The 13,051-nt window shown below is 59.5% G+C and overlaps 1 protein-coding gene across 5 annotated transcripts; it reads right to left on the reverse strand.

Moving 5' to 3' along the window:
* Positions 1–2,108: 2,108 nt before the first annotated feature.
* Positions 2,109–12,920, reverse strand: STRIP1 (striatin interacting protein 1). Of its 5 annotated transcripts, none has more exons than XM_030000649.2 (21): positions 12,793–12,920; positions 10,949–11,018; positions 10,586–10,660; positions 9,918–10,052; positions 9,414–9,534; positions 8,973–9,041; positions 8,411–8,517; positions 7,837–7,964; positions 7,195–7,377; positions 6,857–7,074; positions 6,528–6,593; positions 6,252–6,315; positions 5,792–5,863; positions 5,442–5,516; positions 5,143–5,240; positions 4,726–4,852; positions 4,532–4,632; positions 4,251–4,317; positions 3,855–3,959; positions 3,357–3,561; positions 2,109–3,027 (listed from the first exon to the last, which is right to left on the reverse strand). In XM_030000649.2, exons 1-21 carry the CDS (start codon positions 12,841–12,843, stop codon positions 2,780–2,782), a joined length of 2,385 nt encoding a protein of 794 aa, XP_029856509.1. In that variant the 5' UTR covers positions 12,844–12,920; the 3' UTR covers positions 2,109–2,779. The 5 variants fall into 5 exon arrangements, with proteins under 5 accessions (XP_029856509.1, XP_029856506.1, XP_029856510.1 ...); XM_030000646.2 differs by lacking the exon at positions 12,793–12,920 and adding an exon at positions 12,625–12,781; XM_030000650.2 differs by lacking the exon at positions 12,793–12,920 and adding an exon at positions 12,669–12,750.
* Positions 12,921–13,051: the final 131 nt, after the last annotated feature.

Below are 13,051 nucleotides of genomic sequence, written 5' to 3' on the forward strand. Positions count from 1 at the left end.
GGGAGGTGCTTTAATCCCAGGGGGTGGGACCCCCATCCCTGGTACCATCCCAGGTGCCCCAGCTGGGGTGTTTGGGGAAGAAGTGGTCAATTTGGAGGGTTTTCCCCATTTGGGGGGGCCTGCAGGAAGCCCCTTAGCGGTGGTACCTGTATGGCCAGTCTCGGGTGTCCGGGGGGGGGGTCATCTTATCACATCTGACATGCTTCATCTGCTCCAGAGGTCTCGGGGTGCACCGCGAATCCCTCCAAGCGCCAGGTCGCAGCAGCGTGTCCCATCCCATCCCCCAGCCAGCGTGACCCCCCCACTGCAGGCAAACAGCCCAAATCCAAGTCTCAAACGGGATGTCCCCTTGCTCCTGCTCACCCCATTGCCAGGAGATGCTGTCACACCCCCAAGGGCCCCCTCGTGCCAAAAAAACCCCAGAAACTGCAATGCCACCTTGCCCCCAGCTCCTGGTCTCCTGCATCCTGGTGCTGGGGGGGGGGAACATCAGCCAGGCACCACAGACCCTCTCGGGGAGGCACCCAATCTGTTGGTCCAGTCCAATTTGAGCCAAAACCCAAGGTTTTCAGCCAAAGGGAGCCCAAATGCTCCAAGACCTTTGTGGATGTTGTTCCTCACCCACCAGGCTCAGCACCCCTGGCACAGCCTGGCCACAGTGGGTGCCCCCCCAGGAGACAGCCCACGGCCCGGCTATGCACCCAATGGGTGCCCATCCTCGCCTGGGACATCTTGTGCCCTGGCTCTCGCAGCCCCCCCTACCACCAGCGGGGATTTCGTTATTCATTTATAAACAATAAAACATTTTTAATAAGTTATTTATGGCTCCAGCAGCACTATAAAAGCCGCAGTCTGTGATCGCCCGGCACAGCTGGGGAACATTTTGGAGCAGGCGGAGGGGAGCGAGGTGTGATGGAGAGCTCGGCTCAGCTCACACCTCATCTGCGAGCGTCCTGCCGGGCTCCCCCGGCCAGCTCCTGCACCAGGACCAGGTTTTGGGGGCCAGGGTGGGTGCTAAGGGCACCCAGGTGGAAGGAAACCACTCAGCGGGGGCTCAGTACGCTTTGCAAATTCAGGCATCACCCATTGCAATGCGACAGTGGCAGTTGCACCCCCCCCCCGGCTGGATCTTGCTCAAGGGACATCCCCCCTGATCCGTGCTGCTCATGGCGGTACAGGGTCAGGGTGCAGCAATGGGGACCTTGGAGCGATCGCTGGGCTCCGGCTCGATGTCACCACCTGTCCCTTGCCCATGGCTATGAGGGAGGAGGGCAGGATGGGTCCCACAGCGCGTCTCATGGCCGCACAGTCTGGGGACTGATTAAGGGCACGTTACCATCGAGGCTAAGCCAGCATGGCTTCTCTGATGTCTGCTAAGCGCTGAGTGTGCTGCCTCCTGCCTTCAGAGCCCACGAGAAGGTCTCCAGAGCAGGGGCTGATCATCCCCCAAAGCTGGGCTTACTCCTGGAGCACCGTGGACTCGGCCCTGATGCATCCCAGCAGGCAATGGGGAGTAAATCGGGGCTACCCCAGCCTCCCTCTGCCCACAACCACCACCTTTGGGCAGGGAAGCGAACAGTTTCCTCTGCCCCTGCCCTGCCTCTCCCCACTCAAACCAGGGGTGAATCGCCTGGGATTTTACCCACCTGAGCTGGCCAGGGCTGCTGCTGCCCCTCTGCCAGGGAAACTGAGGCACAGCAAGGCATAAGGGTGAGCTCTGTTAAGGCCAGGCTCCGATGCTGGGAGCAGGGGCCAAAGAAAATCCCAGTGACACCACCACCATGCCGGTGTCAGAAATCCCAGGGCAGAACTCGGGAGGGTTCAGGGAAAGGGACAGGCAAATGCCTGCTTGAACCTGCCAGCTCCTGCGTGCAACCCCCTGAGGTCACCAGCTCCCCCAAGCCAACAGATCCAGTTGCAAGATAAATATTAAATCTTTCAGTGACAGGTAATCCACCCCCAGTGGGACCTGAGGAGTGGGGACAAGGCCACGAGACAATGAACCCTGTGCACTAGCTCAGCCCCATCCCTGGGCCCACCCGTTGCTGCTTCCCTGGTGCAGGAGGGATGGGGCCACAGATAGAGCCCAGACACACTTGGGCCAGAGATATCACGAAATATATATATATATATATATATATATACAGCTCATCCACCCCACCCAGTGGGGCAAGGGAAGACTGCAGTCTCCAGCCCTCCCCAGCCCCTCAGCGAGAGGACAGCCCCTCATCCCACACGCCATCGCCCTCCCAGCACCCCCGACCCCACCGCCGCGTCCCCCCAGGCAGGGTCTGGGCAGGGGGACAGACCATTTTCCTGCCACAGCAGCCTCTGCTCCCCATGTCCCGCAGCAGCACCAAAGGGGCCCTCGCCCCACTTGGCCCCGCTCCCCTCACCACCGGCTGCTCCAAGTGGAGTAGAAGGGTCTCAGCCCCGGCTGGTGGGGGGCAGGAGGAGGGTGATGGCAGTGCTGCCTCTGAAAGCATCGACCAGGGGCACACACAGGTCCCCCCCACCCAACAGGAGACGCCCAGGGCACTGTGGCCTCCACCAAGCCTTCACCCTCAGCTCGAGGGTTGAGCCTGGCAGAGCCTGGAAGGAGGCAGAGGGGCAGGACGGTGCCTCGGCAAGGACCCCACAGCTCCAGCCTCTTCCCAAGCCCACCACAGGGGGTCCAGGCACACACAGACCCCCCCAAAGCCTCTCTCCTCCTGCCCCTCGGCAGCGGGCCAGGTTCAAGATCTCCCCAAAGCACCCCCTCCTGCCTCCCCGTCATCCGTCACTGCAGCAGCTCCTCCCAGGAGATGGGTCGGGAAAAGACCTCCCGCTCCAGCCACAGGTCATAGTTGACCTGGAAATCCTCAGGCAGGTCCACACGCTGGCCCAGCACGCTCTGCAGGCAGTTGTCCACAGGCAGAAAATCAGGGTTGCTGTGTGCTCGGTCGTAGCGACGTGAGTTGAAGCGCTCAATGCTGGCACGCAGGGCACACTCCTCTGCCTGGAAGTCCCAGGGCCGGGCATCCAGGTCTGGGCAGAGTGAAGAGGGGTGTCAGAGGGGAGCTGGGGGCCCTTCAGCAAGCCCAAGTCCCTCAGGAAAGGTCTTTGCAGGTCCTTACAAAAGAGCAACATGCAGAGCACAGAGCAGGCAGCCACCAACAGCTCCAACACCAGCCATTGCCAGCCCTTTCCCTCTTCCCTGCGATGCCACCACTCCAAATCCCTCCCCACACCCCAGAACTAAGGGCTGCACAAGCCCTAAGCAGCGAAGGGACAGCTCTGGGCACAAACACGTCACTGCACGGAGCAGGAAGGACAGCAGGTAACGGGATGCTCTGCAGCTGCTGTGAAGGACGTACCGTTGCCGTAAGCCCAGTCATCATTGAGACGGTGCCGCACTTTCTGGTAGATGGCCGACATGGTCTTCATGTTGCTCTTCCTCCACTGCCGGCCCAGGTACTTGGTCTGTACCTTGAGCAGCTTCAGCACATAAAGCTGCATCATGGCCTGCTTCACCTTCAGTGCCCGCTTCAGGATGGGTGCTGACTTGAACACCACCAGCATCTGTGGGAAACAGCCCCCCCAGCAGCCGGGGACAGCGGGTTGACATGGCTGGGACAGATACGTGGGTACACACATGCCAACCACCACCTCCAGCACACACAAGCTCTTCCCTGCAGCATGCACTGTCCCTCTCCCCTTCCACCCACCCTCTCTTGCCTCCTGCTCCCCAGCAAAGTCTGGGGTACCATGCAAGGGCCACCCCAAGGCACCCACAGCCCCCTCACCCTGTCCAGGCACCCTGTGACAGCCCAGTCTGGCTGGGGCTGAGCCCCAGTGGGTTCCCCAGCCCTCACCATGGTGCGGGAGTGCTTCCACTTGGTCAGTTTGTTCAGGATGCGCAGGAGGTTTATGCAGGAGAAGAGGTTCCTCCAGCAAAACTGGTTGTTGTCTCCAGCTTCCTGCGGGAAAGCAGAGGCAGGGGTCAGGCAAGAGATCAGAGCTGGGATGAGAAGAGGCTGTTCTGGTCTGAGGACCCCTGCCCAAAGGGGTACAGCACAGCATGCAGGCAGGAGATGTCTGCCAGCCCCATGCACCCCCCCCAAACCCCCAGCAGCACCAGGGGCCGAGTCCAGGAGTGCTGAGGGTGCCAGGGCTGGGTGCTGGAGCCCTGCTGCCTCCCCACACCCATGATCCCCCCTGGGAAGCAACCCAGGATGCCAGGACCTGGCAGAGAAGGGAGAGCGACTTACCAGGCTCTCTGCCGTCAGCTCCGGCAGCTCGTGTACCACACAGTACGGGTAGTCCAGGACAGAAATGCTGCAGGAAGAGGAGGAGGTGTTGTGCTCTTCCCCCAGATCCTACCTGGCCTGGGGGCAACACAGCCCCACACCTCCCACCCACTGGAGTGGGCACTTCCCTGCATCTACCTGCGCCCAAGCCGCAGCCAGGGAGGGATTGTGGAGGGGCAAAGCAAGCAGGGACCCGGTCCCCACACCCGGCAGGGATGCGGGCAGGCAGCCCGCTCCACTACCTGTTCTTGGCAGTGATGTAGGACATGATGTTCTGGTTGAAGAACTTCAGGATGAGCGGGATGCAGTTGGCGAAGACCAGGTGCTGGGCCATGTACTCAAACTGAGGAGAAAGGCAGGTGAATGGGGACCCACCCTGGGTCCTGGCGCATTCCCAAAGCCCCGTGCAGGGCGGCTGAACCCTGGCCCACCTCACCTGGTAGATGTGATTCAGCTTGAAGTGCTTGAGCAGGAGGAGCAGCACGGCAGAAATGGCTTTGACGATGATCTCCTTGTGCCGATTGACATCCACCCCCAGCTTCATGCTCTGCAGCACTGTGGTCCTGGGGGACACAGAGGGATCCTTGGGCTGGGGCACTGTCCGCACCCTGCCAGCCCCGGAGTTGTCGGCAGACAGTCCTGCCATCCCCTGGGTTCTCAGCAGCCACCTGCAGCCAGCTCCTGCAGCAACACACAATTCCTGGCACACCACCGAGCAGAAGACGGTCAGATCACCCAGGAGGCCTCAGAGCAGCCCCAGCCCAAACCGTGCCACCCTGCCTGACTCCCTCCCATCCTCCCTTCCCTTCCCACCATCACCCAGCACCTCTGCTCGCCCTCCACTATCACTCACGGCATCTCCTCCGGCAAGACATCTGCCAGGATGTTGATGGAGTCTGTCTTGGCTTTGGACGTGGGGGCTGCGGCAAGGAGGATCTTCAGCAGAGCAATCTGGGGAGAAGGGATTGATGGAAAAAGGGATGGGAGCCGGGGAACTGGACACAGGCCCCCCTCCCCACCACAGGAGGGAGTAACAGGGGTGTATATGTGGGGAGGGAAGAAAAACCTGGGGGGCATCACCGGAAAGGGATGGAGCAGTGGAGGCAGACCCCCTCCACTGAGCCCGGGGACCCCCAGTGCTCCCCAGCTCACCATATACTGCGGCAGGCTTGGCAGGAGGCCCTGGTACAGGATCTCCGCAGGGACTTGCTCCACTTCTTCTTCCCCCTGGTGCCAGGAGAGACCACAAAACCTCACACCAGGAGCTGCCACCAGCGCCGTGGGCCTGGCTCAGCCCTAGGCTCTCTGACCCCAAGGGCAGGATACCCCCAGCTCCTGCCCAAAGCCTCTCCACACCCCCTGGCCTCTGCCCAGAGCAATTGCTCCTCCCTCCCCAGCAGAGCAACCCCCCCAGCCCTGCCAAAAGCCAAAAGGCCTGGGGGGACCAAGTGCCCCCAGCTCCCAGCCTGGGAGCTTCGTCTCATCCTCATGCCCACACTCACCCCAGAGAGCGGGGAGCGCAGGTACTCATCCTCCATGTGCACTTGCACCTCCGCGATTGATGTGTACTTGTGCTGCACAGGGAGAGAGCAGAGGTTCACACCACAGACTCCCCCCATCAATGCCACCAGCCCCAGCCTTGTCCCATCATCTTTTTAAGTCCCTCCCTGTTACGCCTGTCCCAGTGGTCACAGATGTTGATGGGCGGGGTGGTAGCTCCTGGCCTCACCTGTGGGACAATGCCAGTACGAAAGGGATGAGGCCAATAAAGAAAGGGGCTCAGCCAGCCTGGGAGACCAGCGATGGGATGAAAAATTACGGCCACTCCCAACAAAGGGCTGAGCAAGTGGGAGAGGGGTCAGGAAAATGCACCACTGGCCCTGGTCTGTGATCAGTGCAGGGTGATGGGGAAGGGGCATCCACACAACAGCAGGGGCTGGAAGAATTCATCAATGTACTCACCAGCTTCAGGGTTCGGATGCTCTCGTGGATGGGCCTGGGCAAGCCCACCACAGTGTTGGTGTCACTAGAGAGAAGGGAAAGAGCCAGGATGGGTGCAGGCAGGAACAAACTTGAGCCACCCACGGGCTGGTCAGAGACCACCACCCGAAGAACAAGCCAGCGAGCTCAGAACTTCCCTGCAGCCAAGTGAAGGGCAATGGCAGCTCCCACACTAGCAGCCTCTACCACAACCCCCCCAGATTGGCAGCCCCCCAGGCTGGCTCTGCAGGAACCCACCTGCCCAGCGTGTAGCCAATGAACTTGCTGCGGCTGGACTCCAGGAACATCTCAATGTCCTTCTCTCTGCAGCAAAGGGAAAAGGGAAGAGTCACATCTTCCTCTCTGCCTAGGTATACCACAGCCCCAGGCACAGGCCATCAGGAAAAACCTCATGGTCAGATAAAGGAGAAGGTGCTGAGCCCACCCCACCAAAAGAACAGCCGCCAAAGTGACGACCCCATCCCCATCATCTTCCCCACACCCTTGCTGAAGTTCTCAGCATTTAACAGCCTCCGTTTTCCTCAACCTGCTCCAGCTATCCCTGCAGGTCAGCCCCACGGACTCACCGGACCTTGGGGGCCCAGGGCAGCCCCTTGGGGCAGGTGATGCGGTCACTGGGGGGATGCTGAGTGGGTGGAGGCATCACTTCGTCCCGTTCGAGGGGGAAGGTCTCTCCCTCCAGGCTGTTGTCATCATCATTTTCCTCCTCTTCCTCACGGGAGTCATCAGCTTTGTAAGGGTCCCGCTCATTGAAGGCATCGAGGTTATCCTGCTTAATCAGGGCCTGGAGACAGAAGAGCAGGCAGGTGAGTAATCTGGGGACAAGTTGCTCCAAGGTCAGTGCCCAGACCCCAGCCGTCCCCTCATTAACGTCACCATCCCCAGCTCCCTGCGCCAGCCTCACCTTGTGCTCCCGCCGGCCTCGCTTCTGCTGCTGCTCGATCAGATCAGAGGCGGATGCAGGTGGGGAGGCAGCTCGCATGTTGCGGATCACTTTAATGCTGTCCTCTGGGAGGGGTGGGAGGCCCAGGATCTCCCGCTTCTCTGCCTTCATGCTCTGGAGCTCCTCAAAGCCCCCAAGCGTGCACTGCAAGGGAGACCATGGCACCCTGAGCACAGGGGACTCCTCGACACATGGCACCGGGGGCTTCTCCAAATCCGCTCTCCAGGAGTCCCAAATCCTTCCCCAGGGTGTAAAACAAGAGCTGCCTGGGCCCATGCTGCTCTTGTCATTGTGAAAGACAGAAGGGACAGGAGGGTGTTCAAGCATCAACAATTGAAGTGTCTGGACCTTTTCTTTCACGCAGACCCCAGCCAGGGACCTTGCTTTGGGTCTGTCCTCAGTATCCAGCTCCAGACACCAACATCCAATGCTCCCCTATGGGGTGAAACCTGGGGGTGGCTTTAATAGGGCGCAAACTACTCAGCTGAACACCAGAAAAAGAGGATGGAGCAATCACAGCCAGCTCCGAGAGCAGAACTTCCTTCCTCTGCCGAATGTCAAACCGCAAGATACATGTCAGCACACCCCATGGCCTCTCCTTACCAGCACAGTCTTCCAGAGCAAGAGCAGCACCTTCTTCATGGGGAAGTGCGGAGCGTGGCCACTGCAGAATTTGGTCACCATCCCAAAGAGCATGACGGAGAAGGGCTCGTTGTTGTACAGGGGGGCTCCTGGAACCACATGGCAGGAATAGCCAGGCATTCCTCACCCTTGGCCTCACCCCACCTGCCAGCACCACCAGCCTCTGCACCCTCACACAGCCTCTGCAGTCTCACACCCCCCATCTCCGAGATCCTCATCTCACCCCAGACAACTTCTTGCTTCCTTTCCAAGGCCTTGTAACCTCCACAATTTCTTACCTCTGTGTTGCAAGGAAATGACAGCCCCAATATTCAATTTTTTTGCCCAGGGAGAGAGCAGCCAGACAGCAGAAATGGCTGGCTGGCTTCCTCTGCTCACCCCGCTTTGCCCCACCAGCAAGGTTCAGCCTAGCAGAAACCAACCCAATGCTGCCAGTCCCTATTAACTGAGGCCTAGAGACAAACCCCATCTCACTTGCTCGCACTTCAGCCCTAGAAACCTCCATCCTGTCAACACCCAAGCACATGGTCCTCACCCAGCTCTGCTCGGAAGGTCTGTCTCATGCTCTTCCACTCGGGCTTGTCCCCCTCAGCCTCCTGCCGAACAGTCTCCACGATCAGGTACATGATGTTCAGCAGCACCCTGCAAAAAGCAGAAAGTCAGGCGAATCACCGGAGGCTGGGATGAGTTATGGAGGCACCACCAGCACCCAGGGCGCTGGGGGGAGGCTGGATCAGCCCAGACCACAGCCGGTTTCCATGCACCCACTCCACACCAGGGGATTGGTGCTCAGGCACTCGGGAAAAAGGTCTCTGCAAGTCAAAGCAGGAAAAAAAATTGCTTTCCCATACTTTATTGCTTTCATGTCCCCAACCAGCCACATGCCTGCTGTGCAGGCTGAGCACAAGGGACATCTGTGGACTGAGCAGACCTGAGCACACCTGACAATGTTCACAGAGCCGGGGCAGAAGCTGGGACAGCCCTGGGACACCCTCCGGTGCCTGCTGGCCTGTCTCAGCTCACCAAAGAAACCAGCAAATGCTGGGTCCCCCTCCTTGGACTTGGAGCATCCCATCCTCCCAAGCCCTGCTCCATACCTGAGGTCCGTGCTGTCAGCCAGGGAGATGGCCGGCTTTCTCACGGCACTGCTGCAAGCCGCGCTGTTACTGCGGAGGGAAAACAGCCTCAAGAGGGGCCTTTGGAGACATTTTAACTCTGCCACGAGCAACCCACATGCCAGAGCCAAACCCGGGACTAGATATAGCTGCAACAAGTCCCCTGTTTACAATGCAATCAAGGGAGGAGGAACAGACCTGCCTCTATTTGCTGCCAGGCAGCACGACTCATAACGAATTTCTGTATAAATCAGGTATAATTCTACATTATCTACCCACCCAGAACAGCAGGAGTCATTACTGGTGGCTGCCCAAATCAGATTAGGAATAGACAGACCAGGAACGGGACTGCCACCAACTGGGAAAAAACTCCTGCCATGGAGCTCCAGAGCCATTTCTGAAGTGCTTTCCTCCAGTACTCACTCAATCTCCATGTTCAGCAGCTCCACCAAGGCGTTGAATGTCCCCACTTCCAGCAAGAGGAAGATGTTATACCTCATCCAGGCCTGCACCTCAGCCTCAGAGCCGCACTCCCCAAATGTGCCTGCAACAATACCCTTGCTGGATCCCATCTCCGCAGGGATCCTGAGGCCCTCCCATGCCGCCAGAGCACTTTGCACAGGGAATGAAAAACACAGCCTTAATTTTAAGGCAAAAAGTTGGATGCAGAGGACAGAATTGCCCTCCTGTAGGTAACGCAGCCCAGGTCTGGCAGATCCAGGATAGCACAGGGAAGTAGGCCAAATTTTGGACCAAACTCCTATAAACTGTCTGGCTCCCATGAGAATTAGCTTCGTTCCAGACATTCCAGGTGAAACAAAAAATGCAAGGAAAAAAAATTATTTTAAGTTTTTTAAATTGATAGTCTCCAATCCATTACCCAGATTTAGCAATGGAGAAACTAAGGGGGCAGAGGCCTGGTGTCACCTTGGGCAACGTAAAGGATGGCTCGGGCAACCTTCAGCCTCTTCTCCCGCGCAGTGACCTCCAGCCCGTCGAGAAGCCGCATGGCGTGGGTGCGGTGCTGGTTCTTGTCCAGTTCGGTCCATTTCTTCTCCCGCACTGAAAAGCCAAAGTAGGCAGGCTGAGGGCATGGGGCTCCTCTGCCTGTCCTGGACACAAACATCACTGGAAAAGCTCAAAAGGATTCAGCATGACGGAAAACAGGGCTGCCCCAGGGAATGCTGTGCTCTGGGAAGTAACGCCCAGGAATGCGTGATCGGCCCGGAGGGACCGTCTCCTGCCTTCCCTCAGACAACTAGATGAATCACATCCATCTGAACCAGCGCTGGCAGCTGATGGGAAATGAGCTGGATGCTCTTGCTGCTGCCAGTATGTTCCAGCACAGCCGTCCTGGCACTGATGAACCACCTCGGACATCAACATCAGCAAACGCTGAGCATGCTGGAGGCAGCAAGCTGCGCTCCAGAGCCAGCCCACGCACGCTAATGAGGTCTCCAGTACAAACCATGTGAAGATTATCAGTGCACAGCTCGAGCTTTCTGACGCAGCATTAATGCATCAGTCCTCATGTCTCCTTCAGGAGATCCCTGTCCCTCCCAAAAGGGGCAAGAGGTCAAAGAGAAGGATCTTACCATGGATCCTGAAGTCCTCCTCAAAGCACTTGCGGTTGAGCAGGAACTCTGGCCCTTCTGTGTAGCTGTACAGCTCTGCCAAAAGAGCACAGAGGAAAATTTCTAACAACCTGCACCGAGCCGTCGGAGAAAGCTGCAACCTGGCCACGTTAATTGCAGTTTTATCCAAGATGAGGGAAATGCAAAAAACATACCCAGCATAAGGCTAAAAAAATTAATTACACAATATCACTTCCCTTTTAACATGAATAAGGTGTTTAAAGACAATAATAGGGCGATACTGGTGTTGACAGAGCTCCTTTAATCACTACCAGGAAAGAAAATCATGGCTGATTAAGCGATCCACCAAGACAAGTTCCTCACCGGAGAGCTCTGCTGCCCATTTGTCAGTATCTGCATATTCAAACTCCAGGTCTGGGGACTCTGAATAGCCCTAAAAGCAGAGGAAGAATTCAGTTAAATTACAGCATTTTTCAGGAAAACCAAAATCCCCAAGACATTCACAATTCACCTCATCCTCCCGCAAATCCAGGACTGTATCTTCTGTTTAAAGAGACCAAAAACGTACCCACAGCAGCGTAAACGTTACCAAGGCAACTCCTACCCACCTCCTGCATCCCATCCCAGCCCTGCTGCACTGAGCCATGCTGTGCTTCACTGGTGGGCAGCCCCCGCATCACCTCTAAAACACTCCAGGAGCCCCAAAAGGCCAAAAAATAAAGGACATGGGGCATGTTTAATACTAGGGCAGGGAGTGGGTTACGGGGGACCAGAGAGCTTTCAGAGCTCACCCACGTGTGAAAATTTGGGCTATCCCCCCAGTGCCGATTGGAGGGATGCCAGCAGATGCAAACAGTGAGAATGAAAGAACTCCAAGCAGCTTTGGTGAGGCTGGAAAAACATCCAAGAGAAGCCTTAGACCACAAAACATCTGCTCCCTTTAAGCAAGTCATCAGCGTGGACCCACAGCAAAACCCTCCTAAATCTCAGGGCACCTACTCCTGAGTGAGGGGCTGATCCAAACCCCCGGCTGCTTGAAAGGTGGTGGGTCTGCACCGCTCTGCGGGGCTGGGAGCCGTTCCCCGGCACCCAAGGCTCACGCAAACCTCCTCACGGCCCTCTCCTGTCATTTCAGGGAGCATCCCGCACCCTGCTGAGGACACCCCTGGAACCATCCCAGGAATTAAACCCGATTTGGGGGACGCAATGCAAAAGCCGTGGGATAAATCAGCTCCACCCAGTCCCACGCAACCCTCCCGATCCCCCACGGCTCCGGGGTCCCCACCAGGACCTCGGTGTCTCCTTGGAGGGGTTGGTCACCTCTTGCCATAGCCATCCCCACACTGAGCACCGCAATGCACGGGGACCCGATGACCCAGTCCTCGCCGCGCCCCGGCCACTGCCGCACAGGGCCGGTACTGCCGGTACCGACCGGCAAAGCTGGGGAGAAGCCCCTGGCTGGGGCTGGGAGAGCCCAGAGCAGCGCTGGAAGGAGCGTGGCCAGTACCGGGTCCATTTGGGAACCTGGGGACCTAGCCGCCCTCATGCCCCAGACCGGTCAAACCGACCCAGACTTGGGGAAGAGATGGATGACCGGGAAACCGGCACCGACCCGAGCCCGGTACCGACCCAGGTGAGCTCTGGGCAGAGCCGGTACCGAACGGGCCTGGCAGAGAAAGGCCTCTCGGCTCCACAGAGCAGGTACCAGCCCACACAGCCCCGCTGTTGGCGCCTCAGGCCAAGGCTCTGGGGCGGCAGGACCGGCCCCGGGGGAACCGGTACCGAAGCACCGGCTCCGGGGGAGGGAGCGGCTGGTCCAGCACCGGCCCGGGGGATGGCGGAGCCCCAAACACAGCGGGAAGCCCCGCGCGGGCCAGGACTGAAGCGGACGGCGGAGCCCGCGGGCGCCGGCACCGCACGGGCAGGCCCCGGGCCCACGGCGGAGGAGGACGAACGCGGCCTCGCCCGGGAAGGAAGGCCGCCTCCCCCCCACCACCATCCCGCCCCGCGGAGCCGGGCCCGGCGGCGGCGGCGCTGACCTCGGAGTCCTTGCGCGGCGGGCGGCCCAGGTCGCGGGCCTTACCGGGCGGCGCAGCCCCGCCGCGGGCCTTGTTGTTACCCGGGAGCGGCCCCGCACCCCCAACGCCGCCGCCGCCCGGCTCCATGTCGGCCGCCCTCCACCGCGCCGAGCTCTCGCGAGGACTCACCCCCCCCTCTCGCGGGAGCGGCAGGGAGAGCCGGGGCAGCGCCGCCGCCATGTTGGGAGTGGCACCGGGTGGGGTAGCTCCGGTCTTTCGGGCCACCGCGATGTGGATCCGCCCGCCGGTCCCGCCGCCCCGCCGCGGCGGCCGCGTCACCGCCCAGCGCCGACCGCCCCCGGCGGCCACGGACAGCGCGGCACCCGGCCGAGCGGCGAGCTCCGCCCCCGCGCGGCCATCTTAGGTGTGGCGCGCCGCTGGCCTCAGC

The sequence above is a fragment of the Aquila chrysaetos genome, chromosome 24 (assembly GCF_900496995.4).
Source record: "Aquila chrysaetos chrysaetos chromosome 24, bAquChr1.4, whole genome shotgun sequence".
Lineage (NCBI taxonomy): Eukaryota > Metazoa > Chordata > Aves > Accipitriformes > Accipitridae > Aquila > Aquila chrysaetos.